The 16977-nt window shown below is 35.1% G+C and overlaps 1 protein-coding gene across 10 annotated transcripts in view; it reads right to left on the bottom strand.

The window, feature by feature from the left end:
• Positions 1–16977, bottom strand: part of TCF12 (transcription factor 12) — a 370294-nt gene that overhangs the window by 65022 nt on the left and 288295 nt on the right. Inside the window, exon 1 of one of the 10 annotated variants that reach the window (XM_010339601.2) lies at positions 4849–8275. The exons of 7 other annotated variants lie outside the window; for them this stretch is intronic. In XM_010339601.2, coding sequence (XP_010337903.1) covers positions 4849–4917 — 69 coding nt within the window. In that variant the 5' untranslated portion in view covers positions 4918–8275. Of the gene's footprint in view, positions 1–4848; positions 8276–16977 lie in introns of those variants that run through there. 2 more of the 10 variants (XM_039468701.2, XM_003928971.3) reach the window with 2 other exon arrangements.

The raw sequence follows: 16977 nt of genomic DNA, 5'->3' as shown, positions 1-16977 counted from the left end.
TAAAATCAATTGCTACTCCTGCTGTGTAACAAAGAGTGGAATATTACTGGTTTTCAACTGTGAGAAAAATTCTTTCTTAGGTAAAATGAGCACATTTAAATTAATCTTAAATTAATATTACTGGGCATATCACTGGTTTTCTAGGCAAATCATGCACATTTTAGTTAATCTTAAATTAACATTACTGGACATATTACTGATTTTCTATAGTAAGTGCTAACATTTTTTCTAATAACCTCAATGTTTTCTTGAATTATGAAATTTCTAAGGGACAGAATTTGAAAACTTGTTTGCTAGGATAATCTACTGAACAAATCAATGACTGACATGTTACCTACCTGCATTAAAAAAAAAAAAATTTAGATTCAACAATATTGCACCTGATCCCTTCTGACATACAAGTAGAAAAAGACATAAATTTCTCTCAAAAACATTTATAAAGTTGACCAGTGACAACATACCCTCTTTACGTAAAACTGTAGCAAGAGCCAGTTTTAACTCATCAGTAATTGTACTCACTTGAATCAAGAGAAGAAAACTTTCTTGGGCTCATACACTATATAGTCTCAGGTATTTTTGTAAAGGGGAAAAATGTGAAGTAGGTTTATGCGAAGTCCTTGTCATTCGCTAACTCTAGCATTCTATATTAAGACATTTTAAAAAATGACTTCATATTTTCCTTATTATAAAAATGTTAAGATTTAACTCTATGGGGCCCATGTACAGTCTGGAAATTTGAATTAATTTAATTGTATTTTCTCCTCTCATGTTAACTAGTAATAAATACCCCAACAGAACAGAAATGCAGCTGTGTAAAGTCACACTGGTTTCTGCACTTTTATTAACTGAAAATGTTTATTTTAAAAATAAGTCTTATAAGTATTTACAATGTAATTTTACTTACTTGCTACTCTGATTCTTATTAAAACAAATTCATTGGTAGGCAGGTGCCAAACCCATAGGTAAACCAATTTTCAGTATAATTCTATTAGAAGAGGAGACTTGCCAAAAATGTATCTGAAAGTTTTAATTTTAAACTCTTAAAAAACTGATAAAAACTTTCTTGGCTAGCCACATCAATTAACATTCATGAAATTGTTACTCTAATCATACATGCAAAAAGTTTTGAAAGAATGGCCTAGTATTTTTCCCTGTTACATTTTCTTTCCAATGTAGTGTATATATATATACATATTTTTTACATATCCAAATACACATTGGATCCAGTGTAGTATATTTTAATGCAAATGGATAATTAAGATAAATTCAATTTGGTCCTTTGCTATGGAGACTAATTTACATGTCTTTGGACGATACAAAGCAGAAAATCTGCTTTTAGAAGATAAACCTGGGTTCCAATTCTCATCTCAGAACTTACAAACTAGGTGAGGTTGAACCTCATTTTCCTTATTTAAAAAATGAGCTAGTAACAGCTAATGACAAAGTGGTTGTGAAAATTAAATGAGATACATAAAGTTCCCAGCACAGTTCCTGGCACAGAATAGCCCTTAGAGTCACGTTAGTTTCTTTCTCTTTTTTTCCAGATTCCATTCAAAGAATCTTAATATTCAAAATGTGTTTCTAGTTTGAGTTTTAAAACTTGGATTTCTGTATTGTTTTCAAAAGATTAAAATAATTTCCGCATACAATGAAAAGACCATCATGTCTGTTTGTGTGACAATTTTTATACCTGGAATACTCTGCAGCGTCTTTAGTCCAAAACCAAAAAAATGGAGGCTAAGCAGAAAAATGGAGGAAGGCACTCCACAATCTTAAAGGTAAAAACGACATGGGAATCCTTTTTGCCCCAAAACTTTTCTTTCCTTTGCTCTCAAGACTTTTCCAACTTTCTGTGTACAGAAAAAAATTTATTCAAATCAATGAGAAAATAATGCAGGCAGAGTTCTTTATAAAGAAGGAATCTCAGAAATCCATTATTTTCTCCTATTTTTTAAATTACAAAACAGTATAAGGTGCAAAATAGTTTTTAATTGCCTTAAAACATGACACAGAATACAGCTACACAAAAATTACATATAATACAAAACATTAACCCCTTCTTTTTTTAAGCAGTAGGAAAAATAGCATTCACATTATTGGCTTTTCTTTTCTACATCTCTATGCCCAAGTCTGTTAAATAACTGACAATACAATACTGGCCATATAATTTTAGGTAATACAATATTTAAAAAGTTCTTTGGTCTTTTCCTAGAGTCTGTTGAGTTTTATTAAAAGATTCGAAATATCCTTAAACATATGGAATCAACTCGAAAACTAAAAAATAAAAACTGGAAAAAAAGGAAAGAAAGCTTTCTGTTTAAGACCAGGACCACTTAGGGTTTATCACTCTATCATAAAACCTCTAATGAGATGTTAAAAATGAATCAATGTGAACCTATTAACATTCTGAAATATTAATTTGTTCTATCATTTTAAAATAAATCTATAAAATGAGATTAAAGAGTTTAAATTTAACCTGTTCACCACAAGAAGTACATTAAAATTCCATAACTTAAGTGAAGATGTTTATTTCACTTAGAGTCTAAAAATATTAATGAAAGTGCTAGTTTTACTTTGATGCAATGACAGGTAGCTATTTCCCAATATACACTAAAATGATACATTTATATAATCTTGGATTTTCTTATTGAAGAAAACTGAAGTCATCACAAAATAATAATACTGCTAATGCTTTCTAATTACTAGTGAATAATTTTTAAAACTAGAGGTGGGTAAAAATAAAAATCATACAAGTCCAGGGTCTTATGATTTGGAGGACTTAAGACAACATATCATCTCTTCACATATTTTTCCAGAACATAAGTCACCTTTGACCTGTATTAGCCATACGCTATCAATTTTTCTAGGCTATACTTCTCTACTGTATCAGCTATGCCATCCACCATAAGACTGGAAATACCACTATCAAAGCTCCTTCCACCCTCCTCCCAATGTAGAACAAAGAGAAATGTAATAATCTGTGCTTTTGAAAGAATAAAATCTAAACACACTTTGAGTTATTCTGTTTCAGGGTCCTACACAATTAATTTTACTGAACTTATACATGCACACCTCCACCCACATACCATCTTCAGACTGTTTTACTTAAAATCAGACACAAAAGAAAATTATTTTCACATTTGAAAGACAGCAGGCAAGAAAATTATATAAAGATTAAATAATTTCACTCATCCATCTAAATCTACCTCTCACATTATCCAAAGCTCTGATTATATGGGCAGCTTGAACACGTACTTTTTACTGAGTTTAGAGATATTTTGGCTTGCTTATTATCTTTTTTGAAAGCTTACCGAAAAGTTCATAACTGAACACTGGCCCAGTCCACAGAGTCCTTACTAAAGCAGTCAGTGAACGAAAACGTTGTTTTATTAGTTCTCGATACCCTAGTTGTAGCCATAGACTACTTTGAAACATTTCCAAGTGATAAAAAGGGAAGAGACAAACATGTCTAATTTTAAGCCTATTTGGGAAAAAAAAAAAAAAAAAAAAAAAAAAAAACAGAATTTTCTCCGTAACTTAAAACATTAACATTTTCATAAGACAACTGAGGGAAAAAATATTTTTGAAAAATTTAGAATGAAAATATTGAATTTCTGACATAAACCAACATTGTTATTCATTAGTGTACATTTTAATAATATTTATTAAGTATCTTACAAAGATAGCTCCCACTAAATCTTTGAGAGTTTACTCTCTTTTTAGAATACATAGAATCCTCTGGCTTACAGATTTTTTTTTTTTTTTTTTTTTGTAGAAACAAAGTAAATTATTAATACTAGGTAATTAAAGAATAGAATTCTTGTTTAGTAATACAGAAAAGCATTATTTTAAAACACTTAGTCATGTGCTTCCTATAAATCAACCAGAAGTACAGTGCATTCTTTGGAAAATGTATAAATGCATTCTTTTAAAAAATAGTGATTTATTTCATGAATCCATACAAGGTCAAAATTCTAGTTTGATTGGAAACAGATGGTATCCCAGAAAAGTCAGGCTCTGGCCCTGAAACTCCATACAGGAAATACGGCCCTTACTAGCTGACTGCTTCCCTAATCATTACCAGAGCTTCATACTTGTTATTTTTATGAATATCCTAGATGACTTTCATCTTTATCTTCCATCTACAAAGCAACAAATAATTCTCAATACATATGTGTGTGTGTATATATATATTTTACATAAAGATTTGTTTACAATATACAAAAACATAAAAACAAATGTACTTTCAAGTTCATTGCTAGTAAAGATATCAGACTAATAATAACTCACAATTTCAAGTTTATTTTCTACACTATCTTAAAAATAAAAGCCAACAACTACTGAGTAGCTATGTAGCACATAGGACTTTACTGACACCACTTCTAAAGAAATCTACAATCTAGGCCTGGTGCAGTGGCTCATGCCTGTAACCACAGCACTTTGGGAGGCTGAGGTGGGTGGATCACCTGAGGTCCGGAGTTCAAGATCAGCCTGGCCAACATGGTGAAACCCTGTCTCTATTAAAAATACAAAAATTAGCCGGGTGTGGTGCCAGTTGCCTGTAACCCCAGCTACTAGGGAGGCTGAGGCAGGAGAATCACTCGAATCCACGAGGCGGAGGTTGCAGTGAGCCAAGATCATGCCACTGCACTCCATCCTGGGCGACAGAGCAACACTGTCTCAAAAAAAAAAAGGAAAAGAAAAGAAAAGAAAAGAAATCTACAATCTAATACATTACAGAAAAGGGAAGGACAAAACTTCACAGTTTTTTGTAAAAAGCAATTAATACACACAGCTTTCCATTAAACAAGTCAGTTAGAAGCTATAAGAACAAAGAAAAAGGCTTACCGTTTTCCCATTGTAGTAATACATCAAAGAATTGCTGCCCATTCCAGGCACAGGATAAGCACAATACATGTTGATTTTGAAAATGTTACTATTTGTAGCTAATGCACACAGCTTCTCTCCAAGACATACATCCACACAGGCAAAGAGAGTAAGTCTTCAGTACTATGCATCCACACATGGATCTACTCAAAAGGAACTTATGCAAAATAGGGCTGAACCAACTAACAGAGCACAGAGGGAGGGTTTATGCTGTAAGTAACCTTTCAATTTCCATCAAGTCCTTGCATTGGTGGAGGATACCAACCAATAAGACAAAATCTGAGGTATTAAAAAAATACAAGTCATTTGTAAGTGCTAAAGAGAAATGTCCTGAATAAAAATAACCCAAGGAATTTTAGTTTTGTCATATATATACATGTATACTCACACAAAGGAAGGCAATGACAGATTTTCGGCTAATCTGTTTTTAGTTTTACCTAAATTAGAGCACTTGTGGCAGAGAAACCTAGCTTGTTACACCTTCAGTGTTACCATCTGGCATGGTCTAAAGTTGTTTCAACTTTGATAAACACACGATCAAATAATCAGGAATTGGAAACACTGAATCATGTGTAATAAGAAGGATCTAGACAGTTAAGCCTTGTATAAAAAATCACTTCCTGGAGAAAGGAGACCATCGTGTAAGTACCTCTTAACTAACCAGAACAAAACGTACTTTAAGTTACAACATTTGTATTGAGGAAAATTGAAAGGAACACATTCTATTAAAAAGTTTAGTCCAAAAATCAGACAGATTATCCTGAAAATAAATAACCTGTTTTTAAAATGGAAACATTTAATAATACAGATTTTCAGTTATAAAGCTCCTTGATTTCCTCATATACCAATTACAAGTTTATAATGTCTTACGATAGAACTGTTCTTAAAAAAATCCACAAAAAAGTTTTTTTCTTCGTATAAAGTATGAAAGAAAAAACTAGTTTCCTAGAAGTCTTTGCTCCAAGTTTATTATCGTTCTTAATACTTTGTGTATTCATATTTTTATGTTAATGCTCACATTTCTCAGAAAGAAAAAATAATCAGTGTGGGAATAAATGTCTTACAGATATTTCTAACTCATACTTTGAAGTCAAAAGGTTTTAAAAGCTGTCTACAAAAACATGTGTCTCTCATGCAGACACATTTTGCTATTTACATTTTTCCCAGCGTTCTTTTCTGTAATTATAACCTGGAAAAACAGAATAGCAACTTTCCCTTTTTGTCTCATTTCCCTTCATCAAAACCTCTTTGTATTATCTCTTCTCTCTGTGACTTGTAGGTTCTAAAGGGATTGTATTAATCAGAGCAGAGCTCACAAGCTGCAAAAGGGGGCACGCCACTTTTTTTTTAAAGGTACATTTCATGAAGCAGAAAACCTCTATGAAATATTCTAGGAATATACTATAAAGGACCCCCTTTCCCCTCCAAAACCCCATTTTTATTAACATACTGATCAAATTATAGTACTAAAACTAAATCAGACAATAAGACCAACTAACTTCACAATGTTTTAAAAGCTGATAGTATTGGAACAACAATAAAGCCTCCCCACATTCTCCAGATATAGAAAAGGCTAAGCAGCAGCTGCAAAAGAACATCGCTGTACAGCAGACTATTAAAATGCCAGTCTGCAGAGTGGTTTGTAACTTCCTCCCTCCTGAGAGACCACAAAGACCCATTTCAATCCTTGGAGAACTGTGTATAAAGCTTTGATTTACAATTAACAATAGCATGCCTTAAAACCATTCAAGTAAATTTTAGTCTTTTATACACAGTCTTTCTCTACTGACAGATCAACTATTCTCAAAACAGAAAAAAAGGAAAATCAAACAAAATCAAATAAAAAATTTCCTTTATTAATCATTAATAATAAAACTTACTTTTCAATAGAAATTGAGGAGGAATAGAAAGAAGAGCCTCAACATTTTTATAATCATTGCTCCAATCTGAGAAAACTTTTTTATATTGGTTAAATAACATCCACCTATGATAGTTAAGCCCATTTCTCTGATGCCTGGCAAAAAACAGAGGGTACTATGCTGTCTGATAAAACAAACAGCATAGTGTAAATCCAACTAAACAACCTTGGTTATTAAAGCACAATGAAAATTCTAATATTTTAACACGAGTTTTTATTTTAGAGGCAATTATATGATAATCTAAAGAGAATAAACATACATTCAGATAAAAAAGAAATTCAGTGTAAAAGCCAAAATTAATCAAGCTTCTTTAATGAAAACAAAAACAAAAAAACGCCATTACTTTTGCACCAACCTAATAAAATAAGTTTATTAAACACGTAGGTAAGATTTACTGTTAAACATGAAACCTGAATATGAAACATAATTTCTAAAGACAGTTAAGTAACTAATTAAAAGCTTTTGCTTCTACTTTTCATTATTGCTCTCAAAAACATAAATATAAAACTTGTACATGTGTAGGTAATACCTCCCCTGCCAATATATAACATAGTCACTTGGTATATACTACTGCTTAAATTAAGGGTAGATATAAAAACATTAAAAAAAAAATTCATGCCTGTATAACTATACGATATTAAAAACTCATTCTTCAAAAACAGTAAAATCATTAAGAAAACTGGTGGTAATCTAAATAAAATGCCTCCATATGCTACTTGAATACTATGTAAAAGTCTTTTAAGTTTGTCGCTCCAGCATAGCATTTTTCTTGAAGTATGCCTTATTCCTCAAAAACTACAACTGTTTGATGTAGATGGTCATTTGCTTGATTGCAATTATAAATTACCTTCTATAGTAAAATCTTTTTTCGCTGCTCCCCAAATTTTTAAAAATTAATCTATGCAACAGCTGTAGCACAATTTCTTTTCCTAAGGAGAATCATATTACAGGAAAAAAATGCATATAGATGGATCAAATGCTGCTTTAGTCAATGCAGTTGTTTAATCTTTGCTTTTTTTTTTTTTTTTTAAAAAGGAACATGTCAAGGGTTAATCCTGTGACTCAGTATGACAAAATGAGTCAGCTGGAGACAGGGCCAATTTTTAAATCTGATTTCAGACAGGCGTGCAGTCTGCACAGGCGTTCTGAACTGTCATGTACTTTTTATCCCAAATTGTTTCCACCGACGATTCTACATAATCACTTACATGTAATTCTAAGATTATGTGATCTGACTCAATGTTCATGTCACCTAGTTCAATAATACAAAAAGTCACCAAGTTTTACAGCAAAATAGGAATTATCATACACACTGGCAAAATGATTAATGAAAATGCCAGAGGACCCTGAAATAATACATATCTTGGAGTCATACATATTTTATTAGCAAACTGATGATTCCTGGTTTAAAGGTTATCGCATTTCACCAATTTTCAAATATGCCTTTTCCTCCCAAATGTTATCAGGATGTTATATTTGTTGCTATTCCAGTAATCATTAAGCACAGACCCAAACCAGGCAAAAAAAAAAAAAAAAAAAAAAGCCATAATGTGCTTTGCCTAAGCAAGTTACTTCTTTACTGATGATTCAGGAAAAGATGTTTCCAAAAAGTCTACCAAGTAAGAGCTCTTTGGAAACTTCAGTTTAAATTCCAGGTTTCCATGCAAAATTTCCCTCTTCCATCTTACTCTTCTGTTGATTGGGAAATAGATCTTCCTTGGAGAGCTATTTGTATTGATTTTATTAGCTAATTTTTATCCTGATATTTGGATCACTATAACAGTTACAGCTATTTTTAAATGATCCTTAAGCAAGAATATTTCAAAAGGTTACATTAAATTTCAAAGAGTTTTCAAAAGAAAATTATGTGAATTACGTTTTTGGAATTAGTTAACATAGGCCAGTTAGTGGTTAATTTTACTGTATATTCTTCTAAAACAAACAGGCAACATTCCACTGTCCCAAAAGCCAGAAGACCTGGCTGGAAAAGTAAATCTAAAACCCACTCATAAGATTCCTTATGAAAAGTTTCAACATTATTTCTAAGTGATTGAAATCTTGGACAACAGACTTTGAGAGTAATAAACGGGGCCAAACTTAAAAGCTGACACATGAATAACTCCACAAATGAACTCTACACTTTCCTAAAGGATGAACTCAGTAAATAATAAATTACTGGCTGCAAGGGAGGTACGGGTGAGGATAGATTTAAGAGGATAATAAGTGAGAGAATCTATAACTGGACAAATTCAAAGCCAAGGAAACTTCCCTAATGCCTCTTCTCCCTTATGCATCTTGTAAAGAGATGACGAGTGAATGAATGCTGTCTCTTCAATGTGCAGTATTTCAGTTAGCCTTGCTAATTAAGTCAGACATCAAAATTCCAGGTTTTATAACTGAACATTATATTGCAGATTTTTCTTCTAGTATATACTATTTTGTAAGTAAAGTCATTCCTAAATGTTCAGAAAGTTGTTTTTCTAATATCCTCACATTTTAGAAAATTTACTTCTGCAAGAAAGAAATCAAGAATATAAAACTCCAGTGAAATAATGCATCATTTTCAAATCAATCCACTAGCATTCAATGCATATTATATAAAGTTAATAGTGTTATTGATCTAAAATCAATAGTGCACTTTCTAATTCAACAATCACTCCCATCTTGCTGATACCCAGTCTATCCATAAAAAGGCTTCTAATTACTATATTTCCACTGTATGAAAATCTTAAAAATCAAAGACTTGATTTTGTGATCTTTACTCAAGTGACACTCCATGAAAAAACTGTTCCAATTAAGCCTTAATTGTGAATAGCAAAATCTTAACCAAACCAATAACCAGTGGACATTAAAGATTAGCCTGAGCACTGGTAAACAATTTATTTGGATATCAACACACATAAACATACATTTCTCAACACAGTATAAAGACATATACTAAAATTCATAAAATAGCATGTCTCATATATAGAATATCAGATGTCTGTTTCTTTACAAATATCTCATGTCTAAATTGAGTTTTAGAAATGCTTAATGATCAACAAAATAGAAAACACCTATCTATATAGCTGATGGAAACAAGAACCTCTGTAAACTGCATTTTTAAGGCAGAAGAACAATTAATTTCCTTTTGACAAACATATGACTATAATGAAGGTAAGTAAAAAAAGCCATACCTCCTGGAGGAGAAAGCAAATAAATCTTTTTCTGAGGTGAATAAATAGTATCACTCTGACATCAACATGAACAGAACTGACAGATCATACAAAGCTTCTAAAAGGCAATCATTAGATAACCCTTCAAATGAGACAGAACTATATAATTACTGAGAATATGCAAAATCTGAAGCAAATTGCATGTTTCTTTTGATCACAAACTCATGATGACAAAGCAGTTTTCTTTGAAAAATTAAAGAGGGGGGTCCCCCTGCCCCTGCATCTCTTGGCTATCCCTTTATTTCCCCTGTCCTTCCCCATGTGAATTGCAGTTTGTCACTTCTCATTTACCACTTGAAATAACACAGTAAGAAAATCATTAACTATGTTGCAACTTGATAATTTTCCTGCAGATGGCTCTATAATCACAGGACTGCCTAATGGTGTGTGTATGCACACATTAAAAAAACTATGAGGATGACCCCCAGGTTTTTAAATTCCTCAATAAACCAGCACCTCTGAAGAGCTTTCAAGACTGACACAGACTTTGCGCTATTGACTTGTTAGGCAATCTAACAATGAAACAATACTGTAGGCAAACAAAGTTATGATTTAAAATCATCTGTAAAGGTAAATAATTTTTGTGAACATGATGTTTTGGGTCAGATTTATCTGTCCCTTGAAGGAAGTGCCACTGGTTTTTTTGTTTTTTCTTTTGGCCTGTGCATTTTTTTTCTTCTGAGCTGGAAAACGTCAGATCCTTTCAATTTATGACCAGCACCAAGATATTCTATTCTATCTTAAATTTATTTTTAAAAAGACCAGAAGTAACATCTGCATCTTAGCCCAGAACCATTTCAAGAATCTGTAATCCAAAGCTGTAAATAACTTATACACGAAGTCATTTTTGGTCCCTAATCTACAGTTTTGTTTCGGAAAAATTCTTGCTAGTGGTAGCAAAATGTTAACACTTCCTACCTCTAAATACTTAAATATTGAGTCTGTCAAAACATCCTACTTCACATTTCTGATAAAGTATAAAAGCAAAGCTAATTTTTCCTATATTCACTAGAAGAAATCATACAGATCTTGAATTTATGAAAAGACCTATCTTTTAAGCATGGTTTCTTATTACTAAATTCTGGTGACCATTCTCAACAAAAGCCAAATAATAGTTCACTTTGAAAACACATCTAAGAAGAATAAAATCATCAGGGAAAAGATGGGAGATGGTGTCAGCACATTTTCCACAAAGAACAAAGCAAAACAAGCACTGTTTGACCAGTATTTGGTATGCTTCACTATTCCTAACAATGACAAGTGTTCCTAAACAGATACAAAACTTGGAAGAAACTTGTTAAGCTACTTGTTCTATGTAGCTGTAGCACATCTGTATCCAGTAAGGCAGAAGTATTATTTCTCCCTATCATTCATTAATATTCTATGTAATATAAGATGGGCTACTCAGGTTCCAGAACACTGTGGAATCATATCTTATAATGCAAAAGAGCACTAAACTGGGAGTCAGGAGATAGGGATCCAGGTTTCAGCTCTGCCTCTCAAGAGGCATGAGAGCTTAGGGTAGGTTGTTGGCTCTCCCTGAGCCTAATTTTCCATTTCTGTAAAACTCAGACATTAAACTAGGCCAAAGACTTTCTAGCCATTTCACCAGTAATAAAACATTTTATTATGTATTCCACCCCAAAACTCTGAATTCCTATTTTGAAAGATTTTTGTCTCCGAGACTCTTAAAATTCCATTATGATGACTATTTTTCTCTCTTAAAAAGAAAAATGAAGGCTGGGTATGATGACTCATGCCTGTACCTACCACTCTTGGAGGCTGAAGTGGGCAGATCCCTTGAACCCAGGAGTCTGAGATGAGCCTGGGCAACATGGCAAGACTCTATCTCTACAAAAAGTTTGAAAATTCACTTGGTGTGGTTGTGTGTGCCTGTAATCCCAGCTACTTGGGAGACTGAGGTGGGAGGATTACTTCAGCCCAGGAGTTCATGCCTGCAGTGAGCTATGATTGTGCCACTGTACTCTAGTGAGGGTGACAGAGAAAGAACCTGTCTCTAGAAAAACAACAACAAAAAATGAACAAAAACAACAAAGAAAACTCAAAGCCATGTAACTGTAGTTCAGGAACTTCAGATTAAAAGGTCAATGAAGCATTGCCGTGCTGAGCTGAAATAATTCCAGTGAAAGAAATCTGATGTTAGGTTGTCATTTTATTTCAGTAAACTACAGATTTCATAGAATTTGTTAGGTGTTTTTGCTATGTTTTGGATCTTCTTGTATTCAAGACTCAAGATTCAAATTGTGACCCACCGGCATAGATGATGCCTGGTGTTCACACCTATTTCTCTCTTTCTTTTTTTTACAGCAAAGTCTTGCTTTGTTGCCCAGCCTGGAATGCACTGGTGCAATCTTGGCTCACTGCAACTTCCATCTCCCGGGCTCAAGCGATTCTTGTGCCTAAGCCCCCAGAGTAGATGGAATTACAGGTGTACGCTCCCATACCTGGCTAGGTTTTGTATTTTTAGTAGAGACAGGGATTTGCCATGTTGGCCCCGTTGGTGTTTTAACTCCTGGCTTCAAGTGATCTGCCAGCCTTGGCCTCCCAAAGTGTAAGGATTACAGGCGTGAGCCACTATGCCCAGCCTTATATTGTATTTTTATAATCATATCTGCAAGAGGCATAATTAAATATCTAAAACCTCACATGAAATGAAAGGCTGAACCAAGAAAGGAATCTAAAAACATAATTACAACTTCTCAATTCTTTTTTTTTTTTTTTTTTTTTGAGATGGAGTTTCGCTCGTTACCCAGGCTGGAGTGCAATGGCGCGATCTCGGCTCACTGCAACTTCCGCCTCCTGGGTTCAGGCAATTCTCCTGCCTCAGCCTCCTGAGTAGCTGGGATTACAGGCATGCGCCACCATGTCTAGCTAATTTTTTGTATTTTTAGTAGAGACGGGGTTTCACCATGTTGACCAGGATGGTCTCGATCTCTTGACCTCATGATCCACCCACCTCAGCCTCCCAAAGTGCTGGGATTACAGGCTTGAGCCACCGTGCCCAGCCCACAACTTCTCAATTCTAAGACAGGAGTCCACATGGTTTGTATTCTAATAACATTTATGCCAGGAAATGAATTATCTAAGAGGCAAGATATGTAACTCCATTGCCTAGTAATATGTTCATTTAAAACTATCATCTTTCTTTTTATTTTATTTTTTAAGTATAACTGAGGTATACTTAAGGTCTCACTTTGTTGCCCAGCCTGGTCTTGAACTCCTGGGCTCAAGGAATCGTTCCACCACAGCCTCCCAAAGTGCTGGGATTAGAAGCGTGAACCATTGCTCCCTGCTCCTGGCCCTACTATCTTTCTTAAAAGAAATATAGTACCTAGCACAAAATGGTAAAACAAAATAAGAAATGCAGTGACATCTTACGAATAGGTAACAACTCTCACCTAACTTTGTCATTGTTTAATTTACTCAAAAACAATTTTGTTTCTCAATAATGTGCTACAAATCAGGTATTTTAGGTTTAATATAGCATCAACTGGAAAATAAAATGTTTGTGGCTATGCCCTTCAAATAATACATAATCCTCTCCAGAGATGGCTTTGTTATAATTTTAGCAAGCAACACAGAGTTAAGGAGTCAATATGGGAGCTCATCTTAAGTAAGTGGGGTGTGGCTCCTGCACTATTCTGTAATAAAGATGCAGTGCCCATCTATGACTTGGTTTTTTGCTCCTTTCAGCTGGAGAATTTAGTAGAGCAGTAAACAAGACTATTATTATAAACAAATGTGGCTGTAATGAATACGTAGTTGGAAAGTGCACAGGATAAAGTCAGAGAGTAAAGGGTGAAAAACGGGTGGCAACACTAGAGTCACTTTATAGGTATGTGATCTTGAGGACACTTCCTTGGCATAACATTGGTAATTTCAGACTGAAATGGTTGTTCTTTTATATAAAAGGTTCAAACTGTGTTACTGTTGCTAAAATGGGAATAAAGATTATATGAATTTAAGAACACCATCTTCTAATGCTAAGACCTCACATAGGAACACAAATGCATGACTTCCTAGCTCTAATGCATTTAACCAAGGGGCACACTCTCCATGTAAAAGAAACAACGACAGTGTTCTTTGCTGCTGAAAGACTTTTATGTTTCTTATGAAAAACTGGAGCTTTCTCTTTTCCTCCCCAAAAAGTGTTTACAAACTATGTTATATGTTTTATAATACAGTGAGTTAAAACATACAGTTATGTAGTTATCTCCTGAAGATAACTCAGATTATCTAGTATGTAGTTTATACCTTCTCTGAGTCAGCTGAGCATGGTCCAGAAAGAAGAGGTATGGCTGTATTGCAATTTATTTGACTTTGGTCATTTATTCAACAAAGAGTTATTAAGTATCTGTTGTGCACTTCTGTGCTGCAGATGCAATAAACAACATAAATAAAATTCCTGCTCTATCATGTTGTTCTTGGGTAATACAGATAAAGAATAAATAAGGGCCAGACGTAGTGGCTCAAGCCTGTAATCCCAGCACTTTGGGAGGCCGAGGTGGGTGGATCACGAGGTCAAGAGATAGAGACCATCCTGGTCAACATGGTGAAACCCCGTCTCTACTAAAAATACAAGAAATTAGCTGGGCGTGGTGGCGCGTGCCTGTAATCCCAGCTACTCAGGAGGCTGAGGCAGGAGAATTGCCTGAACCCGGGAGGCGGAGGTTGCAGTGAGCGGAGATCGTGCCGTTGCACTCCAGCCTGGGTAACAAGAGCGAAACTGTCTCAAAAAAAAAAAAAAAAAAAGAATAAATAAATTAGGGCATATCAAATGGTATGAAGTACTACAGAGAAAAATCAGGTAAAGAGTGAGGAGACAGTAGGGTATGCTGGCATTTTATATAGAATGGTCACAAAAGATCTTCACTGACACAGTGATATGCAATCAAAGAGGAAACTAGCCATTTGGATAGTAGGGAAAGTGTGTTCCATGAGAGAGAAATGTAAATGCAAACGCCCTGGGGTAGGAGTGTGCTTGACATATTTAAGAAGCAGTAAAAGGCTGGGCGCAGTGGCTCACACCTGTAATCCCAGCACTTTGGGACGCCAAGGCGGGTGGATCACGAGGTCAAGAGATTGAGACCATCCTGGTCAACATGGTGAAACCCCGTCTCTACTAAAAATACAAAAATTAGCTGGGCATGGTGGTGCATGCCTGTAGTCCCAGCTACTAGGGAGACTGAGGCAGGAGAATTGCTTGAACCCAGGAGGCGGAGGTTGTGGTGAGCCAAGATTGTGCCGTAACACTCCAGCTTGGGTAATAAGAGCGAAACTCCATCTCAAAAAAAAAAAAAAGAAGCAGTAAAAAGGACAGCATAGCTAGGGTGAAGTGAGGGAGGGGTAGCATTAAGACGAAGTCTGAGAGGTAGCAGGGATCTTGTAAGCCATTTTTAAAGGTGCTGATTTTACAATAAGGGGAGCTACTGGAGGATTTTAAGCAGAAGAGTATTATGACCTGACTTAGATTTTAAAAGGATCTTCCTGTATTAAAAAAGAAGAAAAAATAAAACTGGGAGACCAGTTGTAAAGAAAGCTGTTGCCATAATTTAAGAAATGGCCAGACACAGTGGCTCATGCCTGTAATCCCAGCACTTTGGGAGGCCAAGGGGGACAGATCACAAGCTCAAGAGATTGAGACCATCCTGGCCAAAACGGTGAAACTCCGTCTCTACCAAAAATACAAAAATTAGCTGGGTGTGGTAGCGTGCTCCTGTAGTCACAGGTACTCAGTAGGCTGAGGCAGAATTACTTGAATCTGAGATGTGGAGGTTGCAGTGAGCTGTGATCGTTCCACTGCACTCCAGCCTGGCACCTGGCGACAGAAGGAGACTCTGCCTCCAAAAAAAAAAAAAAAAAAAAGAAAGAAAGAAAGAAAGAGAGAGAGGAGAGGGAGGGAGGGAGGGAGGGAGAGAGAGAGAGAGAGAGAGAGATAAAGGTGGTTTAGACAAAGATGATAGCAACATAGGTGAGGACAAATGGTTAAATTCTTAAAGACAACTGCAGTAAGAGAAATATTATATAAGACTATCTCTGTTTCATATTTATGTCAAAGAAACCATTTTCTTTAGAAGATTTCCTGCATTGTGGTTTTCCAAACTTTTCTGTCATGTGAGTACCAGGGCCCTATATTTTTGTATTAGGTCATCCTAAAACAATGTAGAATGTAGAATTAATGCTGATGGCTGAATTACCTGTGATTTTCCTGCTTTTTGTTTTGTTTTTGGTAAAAAACTCCTATTTTGGTAACTAGGAATTAACTGCATAATTGATGGGAGAAATTGGGCAAATAACTCAGTTCCTTATACAAAGAAAGCCAGTTAACATATTGAAGGTTTGAACAATCAGAGGAGAAGGACGTTAAAAAGTATAGCTTAGAGCAGGAAGTCATTAACGGTGACGTTTCCTATTATAGATACACAAAATAATGACCTTGTAGTCCTATTTTTATCCCTTTAATTCAAAAAGCATTTCCTGAATACTACATCATATCTCTGGAGAACAACAATTACGCAACGAAAAACATTTTGGGCTGGACACAGTGACTCATGTCTGTAACCCCAGCACTTTGGGAGGCTGAGATGGGAGGATCACTTGAGGCCAGGAATTTGAGACCAACCCTGGCAACACAGCAAAACCTCTTCTCTACAAAAAACAGAAAATGTAGCTGGGTGTAGTAGCATGTATATTCCCAGTTACTCAGGAGGCTGAGGTAGGAGGATTGCCTCTCTGCCTGCGTGCAGGAGTTTGAGGCCACAGTGAGCTATGATGGCACCACTGTACTCCAGCCTGAGCCACAGACTGAAACCCTGTTTCAAAAACTTTTTTTTTTTTTTTAAAGTTCTTTCTTTCCAGGCTGGGCACAGTGGCTCATGCCTGTAATCCCAGCACTTAGGGAGTCCAAGGTGGGTGGATCTCTTGAGTCAAGGAAT

This window comes from Saimiri boliviensis, chromosome 2 (assembly GCF_048565385.1).
Source record: "Saimiri boliviensis isolate mSaiBol1 chromosome 2, mSaiBol1.pri, whole genome shotgun sequence".
NCBI classification, from domain to species: domain Eukaryota; kingdom Metazoa; phylum Chordata; class Mammalia; order Primates; family Cebidae; genus Saimiri; species Saimiri boliviensis.
The sequence above is the reverse complement of the archived record's forward strand: the minus strand, read 5'-3'. Positions and strand labels throughout refer to the sequence as shown.